The following is an 18,118-nucleotide window of genomic DNA, read 5'->3' on the forward strand; positions in this document are numbered from 1 at the left end:
AACCTGATTATTACATTGAGTCTAGATTTGAGAATGAAGAAGGTACACATGGAAAAGTGGCAGTAACAGATGCTTAGAGCAAAGATTACGGCTGAAAAACATCACTTTAAATTGAAAGCATTTCCCCCAAACATTCTGCTTTTAATAATCGAATAGTAAAGGAAAAGATTAAATGATGTATTCCTCTCATCAGCAACCAAGTGTCTTCAACTTATATCCATTTTTACTTCATCAATCGCCCTCAAAAGGCACAAACTGTTGCTCGTGGTGCAAATATATTTCAGTTAATGCAGCATTTTTCTTTAGTTTAAAAAAAAAAATCAAGATAGATGAAGTCTAACTTTCTTTAACTGCATGGTTATGATCGATGCAGCCCTTGTCTGTGTTCAACTTTGCTGCCTGTGAGTGTGAAACAGCTTCCGTTACTGACTCCTTTCCCTAAAAACAAAGCTGCCAAAATGGTCTAAAAAAAGCCAAAACTTCTGTGTTTCAGTGGTTTAAGTGTTTCACATGTTAAACCTCACCCTGTTCATGGTACATTGTGTTTTTAAAGGAACATAAGATATTTCCTGTTTGTTAAATTGTTCATAATATATGCAGAGGAGTTATAAAATAAAAAACAAAACAAACTCGAAGTCGAAGTGTTTATTGTTGTTTATAGTATAGTAAAAAATAATAGTAAACGTCACATTTATACAGCGGTTTTTTTTGGGAGACGCAAAGATACTTTAGAAGAAAGATCAGCATAAATACACGCACATAATCGTTTTTACAACACATGCTATCCCTTTCATCGCCACGAGATGGAGCCAAACATTACCAGGTAACGCTTGCTTATTTATGGAGTTTATATTTTAATAATACACTTTTATATTTAGTTTTTTGTTCGGTGATTTATTTACAAGACGCGATGACAGTCCTATATAGACACGTGTATCGATTTACATTTTTTTATTTTTTTATATATTGTTTTATTTATGAGTAAAATTTTACCAAAATACATGGAGCAGGACTGTGGTTATATGAACATTTTTTAAAAAGTATAATGAAAACTTAACAACACGAAAAAGGCCCTCTATTAATAACAAAATGCGCAAACTTTTCAATAAAATTTACGTGGAATATTTAAGTATGTATTTATTTTAAAGGAACAATAAACGTATATATTTTAGTTAATTTAGAAAAAGGAATAATTACTTTAAAAGACTATGATTTAATTAAACATTTTAATAGGACTATTATTAGCACAAAAAGGGGAGAGAATCTAAATTATAAAAGCGAAGTTTAAGTTCTTAAGCAATGAGCATAAGGTTTAACATTGAAATAGATATTAGTTTATTTTGAATTTGGATAGAATGGCGGCTAGATTTTAAATATTAATATACATTTTACAGTTCCACAGTGACCTCGCACGGGCCACAAATACATAAAAAGGGTGAACAACCACAAAAACAAGAATTTAAATCATTATATTTCTATTATACAGAGTTCTAAAAGCGGCCTGTGATAAAGCGGTTCTCCCTAAACTGCAGTTTAGTTCGGCTAGTTGTGGATCCGCTCAAGAACTGATGTATAACCTTGACAGCAAGAGTCCAAGAAAGAGGGACAGATGTCCAGAGGAAAAGTTGGAAGTGGAGAAGATGGAGATGAAGGGTCAGCGGTGAGAAGTTTCCCAGCATCCTCGCTGACAGGCAGAGACATGTCGGCCATCTTGGACCGTAGCGGGGGAGAAGGATTGATGCGGTGAGCTCTTTTCAATTCCTTTAATTTCTTTAATCCAACAGCCGTCGTTCACCGACACCCACGGAGGCACCGGCAGCACCGGCGGAACCGTCTCTGCATCCAGCGGGTCACGGAAGCGGTCGAATGTCGACTTACTCGCCAACCGTCTTGTTTTGTTGCTTTTTTGTTTTGTTCGAGCTGCTAGCATTCGCTACAGGCCCCGAGTCGGCAACAAAAACACAGACGCTATGTGGTAGAGTTTCTTGCCGCGTTCTATGACCGACCATTGTTCCATTTAAGCGGTGTTTTTTGTGCAGTTATATGCACTTACCGCCATACATGCAGCAGCTTTGTAGCGGCTGCGTTAGCTCATATGCTAACTCGAATGCTAATGGTAGCTTAGGTAGCGTTGCATTTCTGCCGTGCATTAAGATGCTAAATAAATATTCAGTGGCGAAATATGCATGCAGGACGCACGGTTTCCATTTGCGCAAACATTTAAATCCACTTAATTCCCCAACTTAAAAGCCCCAGGTGTACTATGACTGCAGAAGCGTCCAAGCTAACGTTAGCCTTTTTTTACGACAGTGCTGTACCTTTAAGTAGCGGCTCACAGACCATTAGTTTTCGTATCGTTGCATCAAGTTGGCTCGTTGTTTTGTCATAGATTTAAATTTACTGCACACTGAGGGGATACCTGACCAACATGTGAAAACTGGGCTCTCATTGGGACAATCTGGCAGGAAAAATTCCACTATTTGTCGCTGTTTCTCTGTAGCTGAGCTATGTGTTGCTGGGCTAAGTCAACGTTGGCAAAACACTGCAATATAATAATGGTCCACAGACCTTCCTCACCTACAAACTCTTCTTGAAACGATATGGAATACTCATTGAAGATGCAAAGTCTGACCTTTTCTTCTCCATGCACTGAAGATCAAGAAGCAAATCTCAGAACACTGTTTAAAACATGTTTTACGGGCTAGTCAAACACATAAACAAGATCATGCAATAAAGATGCTGAGACATGCAAATTTTAATGCATGAATGTAGATATGTGGCTGAAAAACATACCAGTGATCGCAAAGAAAGTAGATGACTGGGGTTTTGTGCAGTCGTCTGTTAAAAGTCAGATTGATGCCTTGCTGCTGGTGAGAGTTCCAGTAGCCCAGACAAGTTTCAAGCACTTTCTAAGAGTATTGGATCAACCCTATGATTTTATCTTGAAATTATCATGCATTACTTTAAAATGCAATTGTTTTGTTGTTGTTTTTTTAAGAGATTTGCAGGGTATTATTGGAAAAACTGCTTATTTTCTACAGAAGCAACATTTATACCATGTGTCTTTTTTTTCCCTTTCTATTTAAGTTCAACCTTATTGCCCTCGGTTTTGTTTTGAACTTAAGTTTCCCTGTGTATATGTACATTTCTTGAGTCTTTCATTGAGGGTAGTTATTGTAGTTGATTAATGAACAAAGGGAAATACATACTGTATATAAATGTCTTCATCTGAAAATATTTGAGCATAACATTTTTTTTACAAACACTAAAGTAAAGCAATAAGTAGGATGTATTGCAGTATATTTTATAAAATACACTGCACGTGGATGTTAAATGAAGGGTGTAACGACTACTTTGTCCACAATTCAAATTTTCTTGACGTTTGTTAAATCTGATGCCTTTAAAATTTGGTTATTGTTGAGCCATACAATTAAACTTTAATCATGAATTATCATAGAAGCTTGTTCTTTTTTTCTGTGGAATTTTTATTTTTTTTACATAGAACTGAGGTTATCTTAACAAAAAATAACTTATAAAACCTATAAAATAACTATACCCCTTGGATTGGACCGTAAATAAATTAATAAAATCAAAGTTTATAGCAGTTCAATTAGTTTTTGGCGTAGTTCACCTACTAGTAAAGGATAATTTATACAATGTATATGTATACAATAATGATACAAACGGAACAAAGGACTTGTTTTTGCCACTAAAATATTGACTTGCAATAGAAGACAATTTATATCTTCAATAAGTCAAGATAAATCTGCTTCGGAAAAACGGCTATAATGCAATTTTGTTTATCATGGATTTTTTTTTTGCAGGTGACACGAGGCATGTTTGGTGCTAACCGGAAGAAGTTTATGGAGGGAGGGGTAGAGAGCGATTATGCAGATGACTCCAGTCTATACTACAGCCAACAGTCCATGTTCCCTTCGCATCGAGCTGACAAAGATGTAAGAGCTTTGACATGAAATTGTGTGATATATTCATATTTACTTTTATCACAAGTTTGCATTGAACAAGATGTTGAATGAAATTTGTCCCATGAGATTTCTTTTTGAAATAAATATGTCCTGAATGCACTGATGTGCAGGATGTTTTTTCTTTTCAGATGCTGGCGTCTACCTCTGCTTCCTCGACGGGTCAACTATCACAACTCGGGGCCAGTTTATATGGCCCACAGAGTAAGTCAACGACACTCAAACGGGCATACATTCCTTCAGTAGACTAGCTGAAATAATATTTGCATCTGTTTATTTATCCATAATAAAAACAAATTGCTTTATCTTTTGCCTTTCTTTGCAGGTGCGTTGGGGTTCCCTATGCGGAACATCAACAGCAGCACGGCGCCTCAATTAAGTCGTAGTGGGCTAAATCAGTCTGCCAGCCAACTCTCCAGTCACACCAACACACCCAACACTGGCACAATGCACACGCCTCCTTCACCAAGCAGGTACAACATGGACTGAAATAACATTTAGCGTTATGTTGCTGATCATTGCAGCAAAACAGCCAGTATAGTTGGATGACTCCAGTTCAATTTTTAATAATTAAAAATAAATAAATCGCATTTACATGTCATCTAGCAAAGGCTGAATATAATTAATAATCTAAGTCATAAGATCACTAACCTATGTGTCCTTTTTTTCTAGGGGGATTTTACCAATGAGCAGCAGGAGTGTAATGAACCACAGCCAGCAGGTGGGGGGTCCAACGGGTCAGCCTATCGGAATAGGAGTAGAAAGGTCTGGAAGGAGTGGTAGTATGGGGAGTCCGAGCCGGTCGTCGCCAAGTATAATCGGCATGCCGAAGCAGCAGCAATCACGACAGCCATTCACCATCAACAGGTATACACATCTTCATAAAAAAAGCCAATTAGGTCATCTTCCTGAGAACATTTGACCTCCTTGCTTTTGCCTAATGTTTTCTGCATCCCCTTCACCTGTTATGCAGGGTTGTTTTTTTTACTTTTCATTAGCCGTGTCAGATAAAAGAGTTGCTCTCTAAGCAAGGAACCGTTTAACTATCACAAGCTTGTGGTTACAGATTTGCATGTAAATATTCACAGTGACAAAATTTCCGGCGCGAGAGATAAGGATGTAACGATAGAAAGTGTCCTGTCATGGTCCAAAATGATCACACTTATCATTATTGTTGCAGTATTTTGCAACATGATCATTTAACATTGTTTTATTAGGGCAAAATAGAACTATATGCAGGCGTTTATAATAACACAAACAAGTAGATTGTTGGTAGTCTTGCCTGCTTCAAAATTAATGGGGTTTTGATAATAAATAAAAATATAAATTAAAGAAATATGTGCAAATATAAACCTATGTAGGAAAAACACAAATTTAGCTTGCATCAAATAAAAAACACTATTCTATACAATGATTCATAAAAAAAAGTGCACTGATGAGTTAAATTTTGTGTTTTGGTTGAAATGTAAAGGGGTGTGCAAACATGTCTGTGTGTGAGGTACTTTCTATGACTGTGGTTTTAAACGTATTGTTAATCAATGAAACGCCTAATAATTACATTAATAATGAGAAATTATTTAATTTTTAGTTTTCTGTGATGCTACTTTTTTTTTTTTTTTTACCAATTATTAGATCTGTATTTTCATTTCTGGTATGAGGCTATGTTCTGTTGTAGAAAATCCCCAAATGTTTTTATTTTTTTATCACTGTGTGACATCATAAAGCCATGCTCATTTTTCTACTGCGCAACTACAAGGACGCAGTTAAAGGTTTTCAGTCTGGAAATGAACAGCATGCTTTTGTCTCTCGTGAAAACCTTTGCTCTAAAAGCAAGAGTGATTCTGACGCATTCACAAGTTGTTTGTAGAGCTAATATTATGAAGTTAAACCTGAGATTTGTGTTTATTTATAATCCTGTTTTAAGTGTCAGATTGCAGGTTTCACTTTTATATTTGTATGTTTCACTTGTGCTTTCCCTCATCTCATATAACCTCTGTGTGCAACAGTATGTCGGGGTTTGGTGTGAACAGGAATCCAGGCTACAACATGAACAACTCTCTCTCCAACAACATCTTCAATGGCACAGGTAATCATCATTCCCACCCCAAAGATAATTGATACATTTAAAGCCATCATTGTGCTAAATAAACCTTCACCTGTGTTCAGACGGCAGCGAGAATGTGACGGGGCTAGACCTGTCTGATTTCCCAGCATTGGCAGACAGGAGTCGAAGGGACGGAGGATCCAACCCCACACCGTTACTCAACCCATTGGCCGGAAGGGCGCCATACGGTGAGAGATTGTGTCAGTGCTTCATAAACTACATTTTCAAATCTTAAATGTATGACAATGTTTGCTTGTGTTGTATACTGTGCATTTTATGTCTAAAAAAAATGAGAATATCATGAAAAAGTTCAATATTTTTTGTTACTCATTTCAGAATGTGAAACCCATATATTATATAGATTCATTATACGTAGAGTGAAACATTTTAAACATGTATTCCTTGCCATTTTGATAACTGAACTTTGCGTTTTCATCATCTATAAGCCCCAGCGTCTCAGAAAAGGTGTAAGCAAAGGTATCCTAAGCCTTTAAATGGTCTCTCAGTCTGGGTCAGATGGCTACACAATCATGGGGAAGACTGCTGACTTTACAGATGTCCAGAAGACAATCATTGACACCCTCCACAAGGAGAAAAAGTCTCAAAAGGTCATTGCTAAAGAAGCTGGTTGTTCACAGAGCGCTGTATCCAAGCATATTTATGGACAGTTGAGTGGAAGGAAAAATTGTGGTAAGAAAAGGTGCACCAGCAAAAGGGATAACCACTGCCTTGAGAGGATTATCAAGCGACATCCATTCAAGAATTTGTTGGGGGCTTCACAAGGATTGGACTGAAGCTGGAGTCAGCACATCAAGAACCACTACGCACAGAAGAATCCTAGACATGGGCTACAAAGTCCCATTCCTCCTGCCCACACTGCCAAAGGTACCAAAAGCTAGTTCAATGACCATGGTGTTACTGTGCTTGATTGACCAGCAAACTCAACTGATCTGAACTCCATAGAGAATATGTGGGGTATTGTCAAGAGGAAGATGAGAGATGCATTGAGAAGCAGAATGAGAGCACGAATGCTCCTTCCCAGGTGCAAAACAAATAGACTCAAGGACTCATTCATTCCTCGGGCTATTAAATTGTACAATTCTGAGTTCGGGGGCAGGAGTGGAGTATAGAGTATAGTGTTCTATTCTATGTTAGTCTTTGTATCCTTTGTTATTTTTCTTTGATCTATGTTCTTTATCTTTAGACTTAGATTGTATCCTCTTGTTCTTTCTCTTTATTTCTCTTTGTTCTTGTTCTTATTTTATTTTTTTATGAAAAATTGCTGTATAATAATTTGAGAAAAAAACAATTTCCCGAAAGAGACCTCCTGAGGGATGAATAAAGTTCTACCTACCTACCTACAACAGACCCAACAATGCAGATGACCTAAAGGCTGCTGTCAAAGCAACCTGGGTTTCCATTACACCTGAGCCACACGCTGATCGCTTCCATGCGACGCCGCATTGATGCAGTAATTCATGAAAAAGGAGGCCCAACCAAGTATTGAGTGCATGGAAATGAACATACTTTTCAGAAGCCTGACATTTCTGTTTAAAATATCCTTTTTTTTCATTGGTCCTATGTAATATTCTAATTTTTTGAGACACTGCGTTTTGGGTTTTCATTATCTATAAGCCACACTCAAGAAATACATGTTTGAAATGTTTCACTCTTATGTATAATGAATCTATATAATATATGGGTTTCACATTCTGAAATGAGACAAAAAATATTTAAAAAAACTTTTTCATGATATTATAATTTTTGGAGATGTACCTGTTTGTATCTCTCAGGTCTGCAATGTTTGTTTTTTTTATGTTTTTACTGACAAAGAATATCCTCTTTAATGTTAACTATAGATGGTTTTCATAAGCTGTTGTACATTATCATATTGAGGTTTAGTACCGGTTAGTATCGCTAACAGATTGGTCCACGACGTGAAGAGGAAGTATAATTAAAATCACTTTGGTTGTTGTGCCCTACTGAATAAAGTATCTTTTTCCTCACCTCCAGTTGGCATGGTAACCAAGCCGTCCAGTGAGCAGTCGCAGGACTTTTCCATCCATAATGAAGATTTCCCCGCTTTACCTGGGCCAAACTACCAAACGAAAGACCCCACCAGCACTAGTGAAGACAGCAAAACGGTTCGAGTCAATTTTTCCATTTTGCGCCCAGGTGTGTGACACCAAAGTAACTTTAATGATGTGGTTCTCTGTATATAGAATCTGAACTCTTCAGGAAAGTCCAGTTCCAGCTCAGATGGTCCAAAGTTTCCAGGCGACAAAAGTTCTGTCACTCAAAGTAACAACAACCAGCAGAAGAAGGGGATTCAGGTGCTTCCTGATGGTAAGACGAGTCTGAACATCCACCCAGATCTTTTGCTTATACAACCATCACATTACGATTGCTCTGCTTTCTTCAGGACGAGTGACAAACATCCCTGTTGGCATGGTAACGGACCAGTTTGGCATGATTGGGCTGCTGACGTTCATCCGGGCTGCTGAGACTGATCCTGGCATGGTCCATCTTGCACTTGGGTCTGACCTCACAACACTCGGCCTCAACCTCAACTCACCCGAGTAAGACACGCACGGTTCTTCCGTTTTATTCTCAACTTGGTCAACCTGTCTAGCTTGATGTTAGAATAAAACGTTTGTGATGGTTCACTGGAATGATGTTCTTCATATGGTTCTCTCCAGAAATCTCTATCCTAAGTTTGCGTCTCCGTGGGCGTCGGCACCTTGTCGACCGCAAGACATAGGTGAGAGATGATTAGAATACTTTTCCTCTTGAAAGTCAGTTTAAAAGATCTAAAATCCTCCTTCATCCTCAGACTTTCACGTCCCCTCGGAGTATTTAACCAACATCCACATAAGGGATAAGGTACGGCGTGGTTGTTAAAATAACACGTATACATGATATGTTGACCCATCAAACAATCCTCTCTCTCTTTTCTTGTATTTCCAGTTAGCAGCAATCAAGTTATCGCGGTATGGCGAAGACCTGCTGTTCTACCTTTATTACATGAACGGAGGAGACCTGCTACAACTGCTGGCTGCAGTAGAACTGTGAGCACTTTTTAAGACTTTCTTCAGGGCTGAGCACTACAGTAAAAAGACGGTTCATCAAGACTGTATTTTGACAGTAATGATGGAAACATGCTTCGGATCTGCGGCTCATGGCTTTTATTTGGCAACCAAATCTGGAAACGGAACTTGTAAATTCTGCATCTATTAACAAACATCAACACACTGCTGCACTGATCCTAATGAGTGGAGTAGAATTGTAGGTTTTGACTGGGATTGGGATCTTTAATCAGATTTTATCCAATAACAATATTATTATACAGAAGAAGTCAAGTGTATGCGACTGTATTCACAAGCATAATGCTTGCTAGCATGATGATCATTAATTCACATATTCAAATGTCGTAAGTAGCAAAACTTTTCCACCAACCAGTGTAGTGTGTTTTGTTTGTGCCGTTTTAGAATTGCAAAACTTGATGGATTTTTTTTTAGAGTGAAGATATGATGAGTTCCTGGGAAAGCTTTAAAAGCTAATCTCTGGTCGGATTTAGGCGATATTTATCTGACACAGCATTGTTTTCCATGTCATTATGAAACGACAGAAAATAAATGTTTATACTAAAATATAACCTGTTATCGTCAACACAGTTGCGGAAAACGTCAAAGAAATGGTTCTAAAAAAAGCATGATTTGCCTATTTTGATATGTATATTAGTATTTTAATCCACATGATGCCCTAATCTTTTGATCATTATCTCTTACAATTCCTATAACGAATATGTTTGTATCCAGCTTCAACAGGGACTGGCGGTACCATAAAGAAGAGCGGGTCTGGATCACGCGGGCCCCCGGGATGGAGCCTACACTGAAGACCAATGCCTACGAGAGAGGGACCTACTACTTCTTTGACTGCCTCAACTGGAGAAAAGTGGCCAAGGTGAGCGCTGTTGTTAAATGATGCTCATGAATAAACATTTAAACATGAACTCATCCATCATCACGTGTTTAATCTTCTCAGGAGTTTCATCTGGAATATGACAAACTAGAAGAGCGACCTCACGTTCCCTCCACCTTCAACTACAATCCTGCCCAACAGGCGTTCTGATGGGCCGCTGCTCCTCCCACCTGCCCGCCATCAGTCATCTCTCCACGAGGTTTTTCCGCCTCCACACACTCAATCTGGCCAATAAGGACTCCGGACGGGAGGCTTCAAGTCGGCTCCCGCCGCCGTCTCTGAATAGACATTATCATTTTAACTTCTTCTCAGCTTCTTTACCTCATTTTGTTTTTAAACTTTATTTCCCATCTTCCCTCCATGTTTGGTTGGTCTGTTCAATGGAGCTCAGGCACACAAGCACTGTAAATAACTGTCCATCTGATCATGTGATTCACGTTTTTACTCAGTCTTCAGAATCGGCTATTTTTGTCTCGAGCAGCTTTTACAACCAGATTTTAAAACATTTAAGACCAGACTTCAATCACTGATCAGGGTGGATAAGTGTTTCAGTTTTCTTCGTTTTTGACCCACAAATCAGAAGCTCTTACATCAGCAGACAGAAGAAATGCAATGTACATTGTAGCACTATTTCTTAATAAAAGAGGAAAACGTTTTGGATTTGTTTGAAGATTTTTATTTGGTCTTTAGGCTCCACAGCGGTTCCAGCTTGTACTTCAGAACATCTGGATTTTAACCAGATATGTTTAAAATCCAATTTTATAAAATTATAATTTATAGACGACGACAACTGCTATTTTTACTCCCTTAAATCTAGTATCAAGCTTGAATTACGATCGTAACGTAAATGTCCCTGTTGTAAGTCCACACTGATGGCCTTCTTGGCACCTTTAGTGTAGGCTTGACCCAACAGTTTAATCTCTTTGAGGGCCTATTTAGGATTTGGTGCCACAACCAGTTCCTTTCCAAAATATCCTCCTTGTGTCACAACATTTCAGTTGTAAACCTGCCTCTGATCCACTAGGTGGTTTTTGAGCAACACAAGATTTTTAAACAACTCAAGACATTCCACACATTTAAATCGAGAGTTCCCCCCTTTTCATTCCCACACTGTCAAGCTCCCATGCATGACTATATGTGTTATTTTCACGTCTGCTTTGATTCATTCCATCTTCTTCCACGTGGCAACAGACAAGTGCTTTCATTTGATCTGCAGCATCTTAAATGGAAATGTGAAGGTTTTTTTCTTTTTAAACACTAAATAATCCATTTCTGTATCAAGTCCCCCATTTAACGAATGTCTGTGTGAATCACTTTAAATAGATTCACTATACGTTTAATTTAAATTTCTCATTCCTTTTCTTGTTTAATTCCAATTGAATGGGAGTTCAAAGGATCCTGCAAGCCTTTGTCTACTGCCACCCGTTTCATCGTCATTCTTTACCTGCGGTGTCTATTCTGCCTGGCGACAGTCGGACCAAACGAGTCTTGAGATACAAACACGAATCTGGAAACACTTTGGCTGCCAGCAATACAAGACTTGTCCATCTATCCAGATGTTTTACAGGGAACAACCGCGACTCCATCCTCACTGACAGGTTCACATGGGCGGCAACGTCAAGACCTCTCCTCCCGAACCATGTGACCTTCGGAGAAGATTGTGATTGGATGAGGACTGTGGCACTTGGCCGTCGGCTGTTTTATGAAATATGGCAGCTAGTGTTTTATTAGGAAAAATAATGAAATAAATATTCTGGTAATGAAACTGAAGGAGGAATCTTCTCTTTTTTTGGGTGGTGGGAGATGTTTCTCGTTGTATAGGGTGAAGACATTGTTGTGGAGAGTTCGCAACAGTCATCTTTACAGCGACGAAGAGTTGGCGAAAAGGTAACTTATGTTTAAAATAATTTTGTGGCGACAGTAGAAATGTTATTTGTCGTTGTCTTTTTTTGTTGGTGAACTTTCCAGTTCAGAAAGTTCGCCGAGAGCGACAACTGTGTTTCCCGCGTTTTTCCACAAGATGGCGGAGTCGGCCTAGAAACGTACATCATAACTTTTTTTTTTATTCCTTCTCTGTTGTAGATGAATTCATGGCTTTGCAGTTGACCAGCAGTTCAACCAGCGATACAACAGTTGAAGGTAAATAATAAACAACCACCAGAAAATACACAAAAAATAAACATCTTCAGAGCTTTTGCCTGATATTTGTTTTCTCTTGACCTGGACATAAGAATGACCCCATAGTTCTACCAACCTTTCTTTATCTCTTACACAAAGAGAGTCCAGTTGTGTCGACAATTACTATCTTTTAAACTACTAACAAAATGTTTGTTTATTCCATGTGTAAGCAAGTGTAACAATCCAATTGTTTTCTTGAAAAATAAATGGCTAAAACTTTTCAACTGTGCACCAACATAAGTATAATAATATATTAATATTGCGAAAAGATTGTGCATGTTCTGTCCCTAAATAGCTAATAGGTTAAGTGAAACGTAAATAAGAAATATGAAGTCCTCCTATGAGGACAACGGGTATTTGGTGGTTTCTATTGATGACAACATATTACTCTTTAAGTGTGTATTTTCCATCTAAAGTTTATTGAAAATTGTAGCACAAAGCGGTGACCTGGAAATTGAGATAACTTCAATTTGTCTACTTTGATCTCTTGTCATTGGTATGTAGATTTGTACTAACAGTATTTCATTCAGCTTGGTTGGAGGTAACATAAATCCATTATGTACCCTCCATTTGTTTTTACATACAATTCCCATTGAGCGTCGCCTCAGTCACCTCACCCCACACTTGCAGTCTGTCATGTCAGGCATTTGATTAGGTTTTAAGCCGCGTCCATCTTGACCTGTCTGAAGTCATCACAAACCCGGGTGAGCCAAATTCCCGCTCTCATAATCACATTCACTTCCAGATAATCCGCAATTTTCTAATGTAAATTTTTGTAGGACACCTTGGGGACTCACAGGTGGTCGACAGTTACATGATTAGAAATAGGAGTTGTTGTTTGTCTCTTGTTTATCTCTTGTTTATCTTTTAACGCGGTGCACGTCAATCACCTACTGCCATGCTGGCTCTTGGCTGCCAATCAAATGTGTGTATTATTTCATTTATTTGTATCACCACGGAGGAAGTTATGTTCCTGACAGTGTTTTTTGTTTGTTTATAAGAGACAAGTAACACAAAAGGTTGTGAATAATCATAACTTTTAGGATTAGTCAAGTTTGTGGTGCTGTTTTGTTGTCACATCTGAATTATTAAAGGTTTTAAATGACTTGTTAGTCACCTATATGGCTTCCTTCAAAATATTATCTATATATTTATATTCAAAATAAAGAAAAATAGTTTAGTCATATTATTTCCATGGCCCCACCTACCCACCACAACCTCCACTTCAGCTAAACAACAGAAAAATGTTTTAATTAAGCCTCAATTTATAACAATTCAATATAAATGTGTCCACTTTTTGGGAGATTTAAGTGATTTCCAAATGGGTAGGATCCAGTTAAGGAAGTAAAGGCTATATTATTTTTTTTATGTTGTATTTTAGTTCTTTAATGATAAAAGTCGTTTTTATATTGTAATATATACTGTGTTTTTATAAATCCATATAAAGTGTTGTTGTTGGTGAAGCAGTGCAATGTTATTTCCCCTAACTGGGTTGCATAAGTGTATCCCAGCTCCTCGGGGCAAGAAGCACCTGTTATGACCTATTATTTAGTATCTATTGTCTTCTGAATGCTTTTGGGCTGTGGACGTAGCTAAGGTCAAAATCAATCCTCCCACCATAACAACATTTTTTTACCCCCTCGGCAGTAACACTTTTGAAAACAAACTTATAGTAACACACACTTTCGATTATTCTGCACTGTGGAAATTGTTTAACTGTATTTTTATTCAGTTTTAGATTTTATCTCATGGCAAATGTTGCACGACTTTATCATAGCAAATGTCTTATTCATGGAACCCTTCACTGATGATGGCAATAAAAAGAATTCTGATTCTTAAAGTGAGGATTTGAGCAAACATTTGAGATTGTGTTGAGTATATATTTTACATCATCATATAATCCCATCTATGATCTTTTGATTTTCGTCCTGTTATCAAGTCTTTAAAAAAACGGGAGAACTTGCTGACCTGCCGAGAGAATCTGCAGTAGAAAAAAGAATGAATGAATGGACGCATGTAATCAGCTTTCACCCTGCCTGCTGTACTAGGAACACAGATTTGGTCCAGATACACCAGATCCTTCATTGTTTTTTCCGCTGAGATTTAAATCCAAACAACAGCTTTGCAGAGTAAATGTTGAGCAGCCTCGCCACATATTCTGATTTGAATCTTTCTCCTTTACTTTATCAATTTTATTTGTTTAATTCCCTTAAAATGTTGTTTGGAGAGCGAGCCAACCGTCATCAGTCTGCTTCCTTTTCACATTTTTTGGAATTAAGTCTGACGGGCTTTTAATCATTTTTCTGGTTCCGGTCCAGACTGAGTCAATCTCGGCTGTCAAGAGTGTCACTCGGTTGATATCTCCAAGAGTGGAAATGTTTGTAAGAGTGTACGAGTGTTAGTGTGTGTCTGTGCAGGCCCACGTGTGTCTCCTCGCTGAGGTTCGTTATTATTTGTAATCTTTTGATCTGTGCAGATGATAATAATCCTGCCACATGCCTCCCTGATTACCAACGTGTAGCTGCTCCGCCTTTGTGCAGCAGGCCGGAGCTCCAACTGGATACAGTCTGGAGAGAATACCAGCAGCTGCTTTTATCTACTTTTATTTAGGGTGTTTTGTGTGATTGTCATCGACGTAATCATGTCAAGGAAAAGACATTTGAGCACTTTATCCTTGAGTGTCCATCAGTAGTATGGATTGTAGATTTATTAAAACTACTTTAAAAGTAGCATCCATCCATCTCTACAACCCCCTGTCCTTCTATCTCTTTGTCTGTCCGTCCATCTTTCTATCCATCACTATATCTGTATGTACTTCCATCCATATCTGTCCATTTAATCATATCTTTGCATCAATTTCTATGTGTGTTTATGCATCCAAACATCCATCTTTCCATCCATCCTAACATCATAAATCTCTATTTATGTCTGTCCAGCCATTTCTATATTTGTTTGTCTTTAGATCCATCTCTATCCGTTCATCCGATCATCCATTATATCATCCATTTATCCTACCATCTCTGTGTCTGACCATCCATCCATCCATCCATCCATCCATCCATCCATCTTCCATCTTTACCTTCAGCTCTATGCTCATTCATCCATCCATCTTCCATCTTTACCTTCAGCTCTATGCTCATTCATCCATCCATCCATCTTCCATCTTTACATCCAGCTCTATGCTCATTCATCCATCTATCTCCCATCTTTACATCCAGCTCTATGCTCATTCATCCATCCGTCCATCCATCTTCCATCTTTACCTTCAGCTCTATGCTCATTCATCCATCCATCTTCCATCTTTACCTTCAGCTCTATGCTCATTCATCCATCCATCTTCCATCTTTACCTTCAGCTCTATGCTCATTCATCCATCCGTCCTCCATCTTTACCTCCAGCTCTATGCTCATTCATCCATCCATCCATCCTCCATCTTTACCTCCAGCTCTATGCTCATTCATCCATCAATCTCTACATCTACCCATCCATTATTCCATCCATCCATTGCTATGTCTTTCTGTCCATGCATTCATCTATCTATCTTTCTTTCCATCAATCTTTAGAGTCAAATAGCTTGAATTGAACCTACGATCTTCCTGCTGCAGCACTAACCTCACCGTGCAGCCTTGGTCAGTTTCCACGTTGACTCTCTTCTCCTCTTTCACTCTTCCAGCACATATATAGCAGGGAGTCTCTGTGACTCATTTCAAGGAGTAAAAACATGCTCACATAGAACAGGTATTTTAAGCTGCTATTGCTTTTTATTAAACGACAAAGGACGTGTGAGGTCACTTGGTGCTGCACCTGGAACCCTCCATGTATAAAGTGTGTGTGTGCATGTGTGTTTGTGCATGTGTGTGTGTGTGTGTGTATATATATATATATATATATATTTCAGAATCTGGCTGTATCTGAGAGCGATGTGCTCGTCTGTCGCTAAGAGGCTTATCTCATCCAGCATGTAGCGAGAGAAAAACAAGCAGCCAAATCAAACAGAAATCTGCTTTGAATCATGATGCCGGCCGCACATTTTATTTATTCCACCTGCAGGGGAACATGTAGTCTGTGATTCCCACTTTCAGAGGCAGTTGATGTCGGCAACCTTCATATAACCTAAGCCAGGGAGGATTGTTGGGCTGTTATAGTTCATACAACTGAAATGTAATTCTTTATTTGATTTACAGATTATTTTTAGACTTTGTCAAAAATGCGGGGGCTTTTGAAGTCACCAGATTCTAACAAGCATTGCTCTGCTTTAGTAGTTTCCCAGGCAACATAGACAATCGTCTTTGGAGTGTTGAGCGTGTATTGATCAAAACCTAAAACACCCAATAACCCTGTCAGTATCACTGAGGGTGTGTCTAGGTTGCACCTCTAGGTGTGTTACAGTTGTTACAGTGTTTTTTTCTTCATTGTTTTATTGGTTAGTGTTTTATGACCGATTCTCAACAGGTTAAAAAAGTTGCAATTAGGGACTATAGTGTGGGAAATGGAGAGCCGGGTCTGCATCAGGGTATTTATTTTTGAAACTTGACCTGATAACAAATTTACCATTTACAAAAGTGATGATTAAAAAAAAACAAGGTATAGAATACAGAAAAAATTGTTAAAGATTTTTGATAAAATATAAGTTACAAAAATACGAGAAATGTTCTTTTATGTGTCATGCGTTCATGAAAGTCTCAAAATGTTAGGGTATATTGTTTAAACCCCTGCTTGTGATCTGATTTGAAGTTTCAATATAAGTAAGTAAGTAAGTAAGTAATTTGTATTTATATAGCGCTTTTCCAGACCAGGGTCACAAATATAAGTCAAGTACATCTCTGTGAACCTGGTCTCGAAAAGCGCTTTACAAATACAAATACACATGAATTGTGGAAAACTGAAAAATGAGGAGATTGTTTTTTCTACTATTCTAGTAACTTTGTTACTTACTTGAAATCCGACCTATTTTTTTTTTGTCGTGTTTTCCCTTGAGTTCTTCCTCTAGAGCAGTGGCCCCCAACCTTTTCTAACTCAGGGCCCACTTTTAAGTTTTAAAAACCTTTGGGCCCAGGCATTATAATGTGTTCTCAGAGCACTTTTTTTTTATTGAAGATTGAACATAAAGGACTGAAATCAATAAAGGAGAAACATATCGGAAGCTCCACAGTCACTAACACGGCATCTGTAACATGTTATTTATTTATATATAATTACATCAACCCTCCCACAAAAAAATGAAACCATTTTGGAAACGATTTTGCGGCCCACAGGTTGGGAATCACTATCTATTCATGGTCAGGCTCCTCCTTACATCAGTGATCTGATCCAGCCTTACACCCCAGCTCGGGCTCTGAGGTCTGTGGATCAGAATCTGATGATGGTTCCTGAACACGCTTCAGGACCAGAGGAGAGAAATCCTTCAGGCTGTTGCTCCTAAGCTTTGGAACGATCTTCCTCCCTCTGTGTTTGATGATCTACTGACTCCTTCAAGAAACATCTTAAGACGTTTTTATTTGTTCAGGCTTTTCCTTGATTTTCTGGAACTCCTGTTGTGTTATCAGTTTTATCTTGATATTTTAAGTATATACTTTATTGAATATTGTTTTGTTTGTTTAAGCGCTTTGTGACCCTGGTCTGGAAAAGCGCTATACAAATAAAAATTACTTACTTACTTACTTACTTACTTACTTACTTTGTCAACTAGTTAGTCGTCAGTGCGCCTTTAAATAATGTGCGTCTCTCCACACATCCACACATGAGTCGGTGTATTTCAGTCACATCTCCAGACGCAAGTGTTTTGGTAGAACTCATCCTCTGACTGCCCACAGTGCGCTCGTTGAAGGAGGAGAGTAGCGACGGAGAATGAGCACCAGTGTGAGGCAGAGAG

At 38.3% G+C, this 18,118-nt stretch overlaps 1 protein-coding gene across 3 annotated transcripts; it reads left to right on the plus strand.

Annotated features, from left to right (window-relative positions):
• Positions 1–1,623: 1,623 nt before the first annotated feature.
• On the plus strand, positions 1,624–11,838 carry LOC148083789 (CCR4-NOT transcription complex subunit 2-like). 3 transcript variants are annotated; one of them, XM_087786959.1, is made up of 15 exons: positions 1,624–1,743; positions 3,825–3,956; positions 4,097–4,187; positions 4,309–4,456; positions 4,656–4,850; positions 5,990–6,069; positions 6,150–6,287; positions 8,101–8,231; positions 8,310–8,433; positions 8,510–8,666; positions 8,787–8,848; positions 8,921–8,970; positions 9,055–9,155; positions 9,906–10,050; positions 10,132–11,838. In XM_087786959.1, the coding sequence occupies exons 2-15, from the start codon at positions 3,837–3,839 to the stop codon at positions 10,216–10,218; spliced, it is 1,629 nt and encodes a 542-aa protein (XP_087643085.1). In that variant the 5' UTR covers positions 1,624–1,743; positions 3,825–3,836; the 3' UTR covers positions 10,219–11,838. The 3 variants fall into 3 exon arrangements, with proteins under 3 accessions (XP_087643085.1, XP_087643086.1, XP_087643087.1); XM_087786960.1 differs by having other exon boundaries at positions 6,150–6,275; XM_087786961.1 differs by having other exon boundaries at positions 4,115–4,187; positions 6,150–6,275.
• The last annotated feature ends 6,280 nt before the right edge of the window (positions 11,839–18,118 follow it).

The sequence above is a fragment of the Callionymus lyra genome, chromosome 3 (assembly GCF_982586985.1).
Source record: "Callionymus lyra chromosome 3, fCalLyr1.hap1.1, whole genome shotgun sequence".
Lineage (NCBI taxonomy): Eukaryota > Metazoa > Chordata > Actinopteri > Syngnathiformes > Callionymidae > Callionymus > Callionymus lyra.

What these genes read in the sequence shown, in the direction of transcription:
- LOC148083789 (XM_087786959.1), top strand. Translation starts at nt 3,837, where the DNA reads ATGTTTGGTGCTAACCGGAAGAAGTTTATGGAGGGAGGGGTAGAGAGC. An exon ending in GCCATACGGTGAGAGATTGT is followed by an intron (nt 6,288 to 8,100) that starts GTCAGTGCTTCA and finishes CCTCACCTCCAG; the next exon opens with TTGGCATGGTAACCAAGCCG. An exon ending in ACATCCACATAAGGGATAAG is followed by an intron (nt 8,971 to 9,054) that starts GTACGGCGTGGT and finishes TTGTATTTCCAG; the next exon opens with TTAGCAGCAATCAAGTTATC.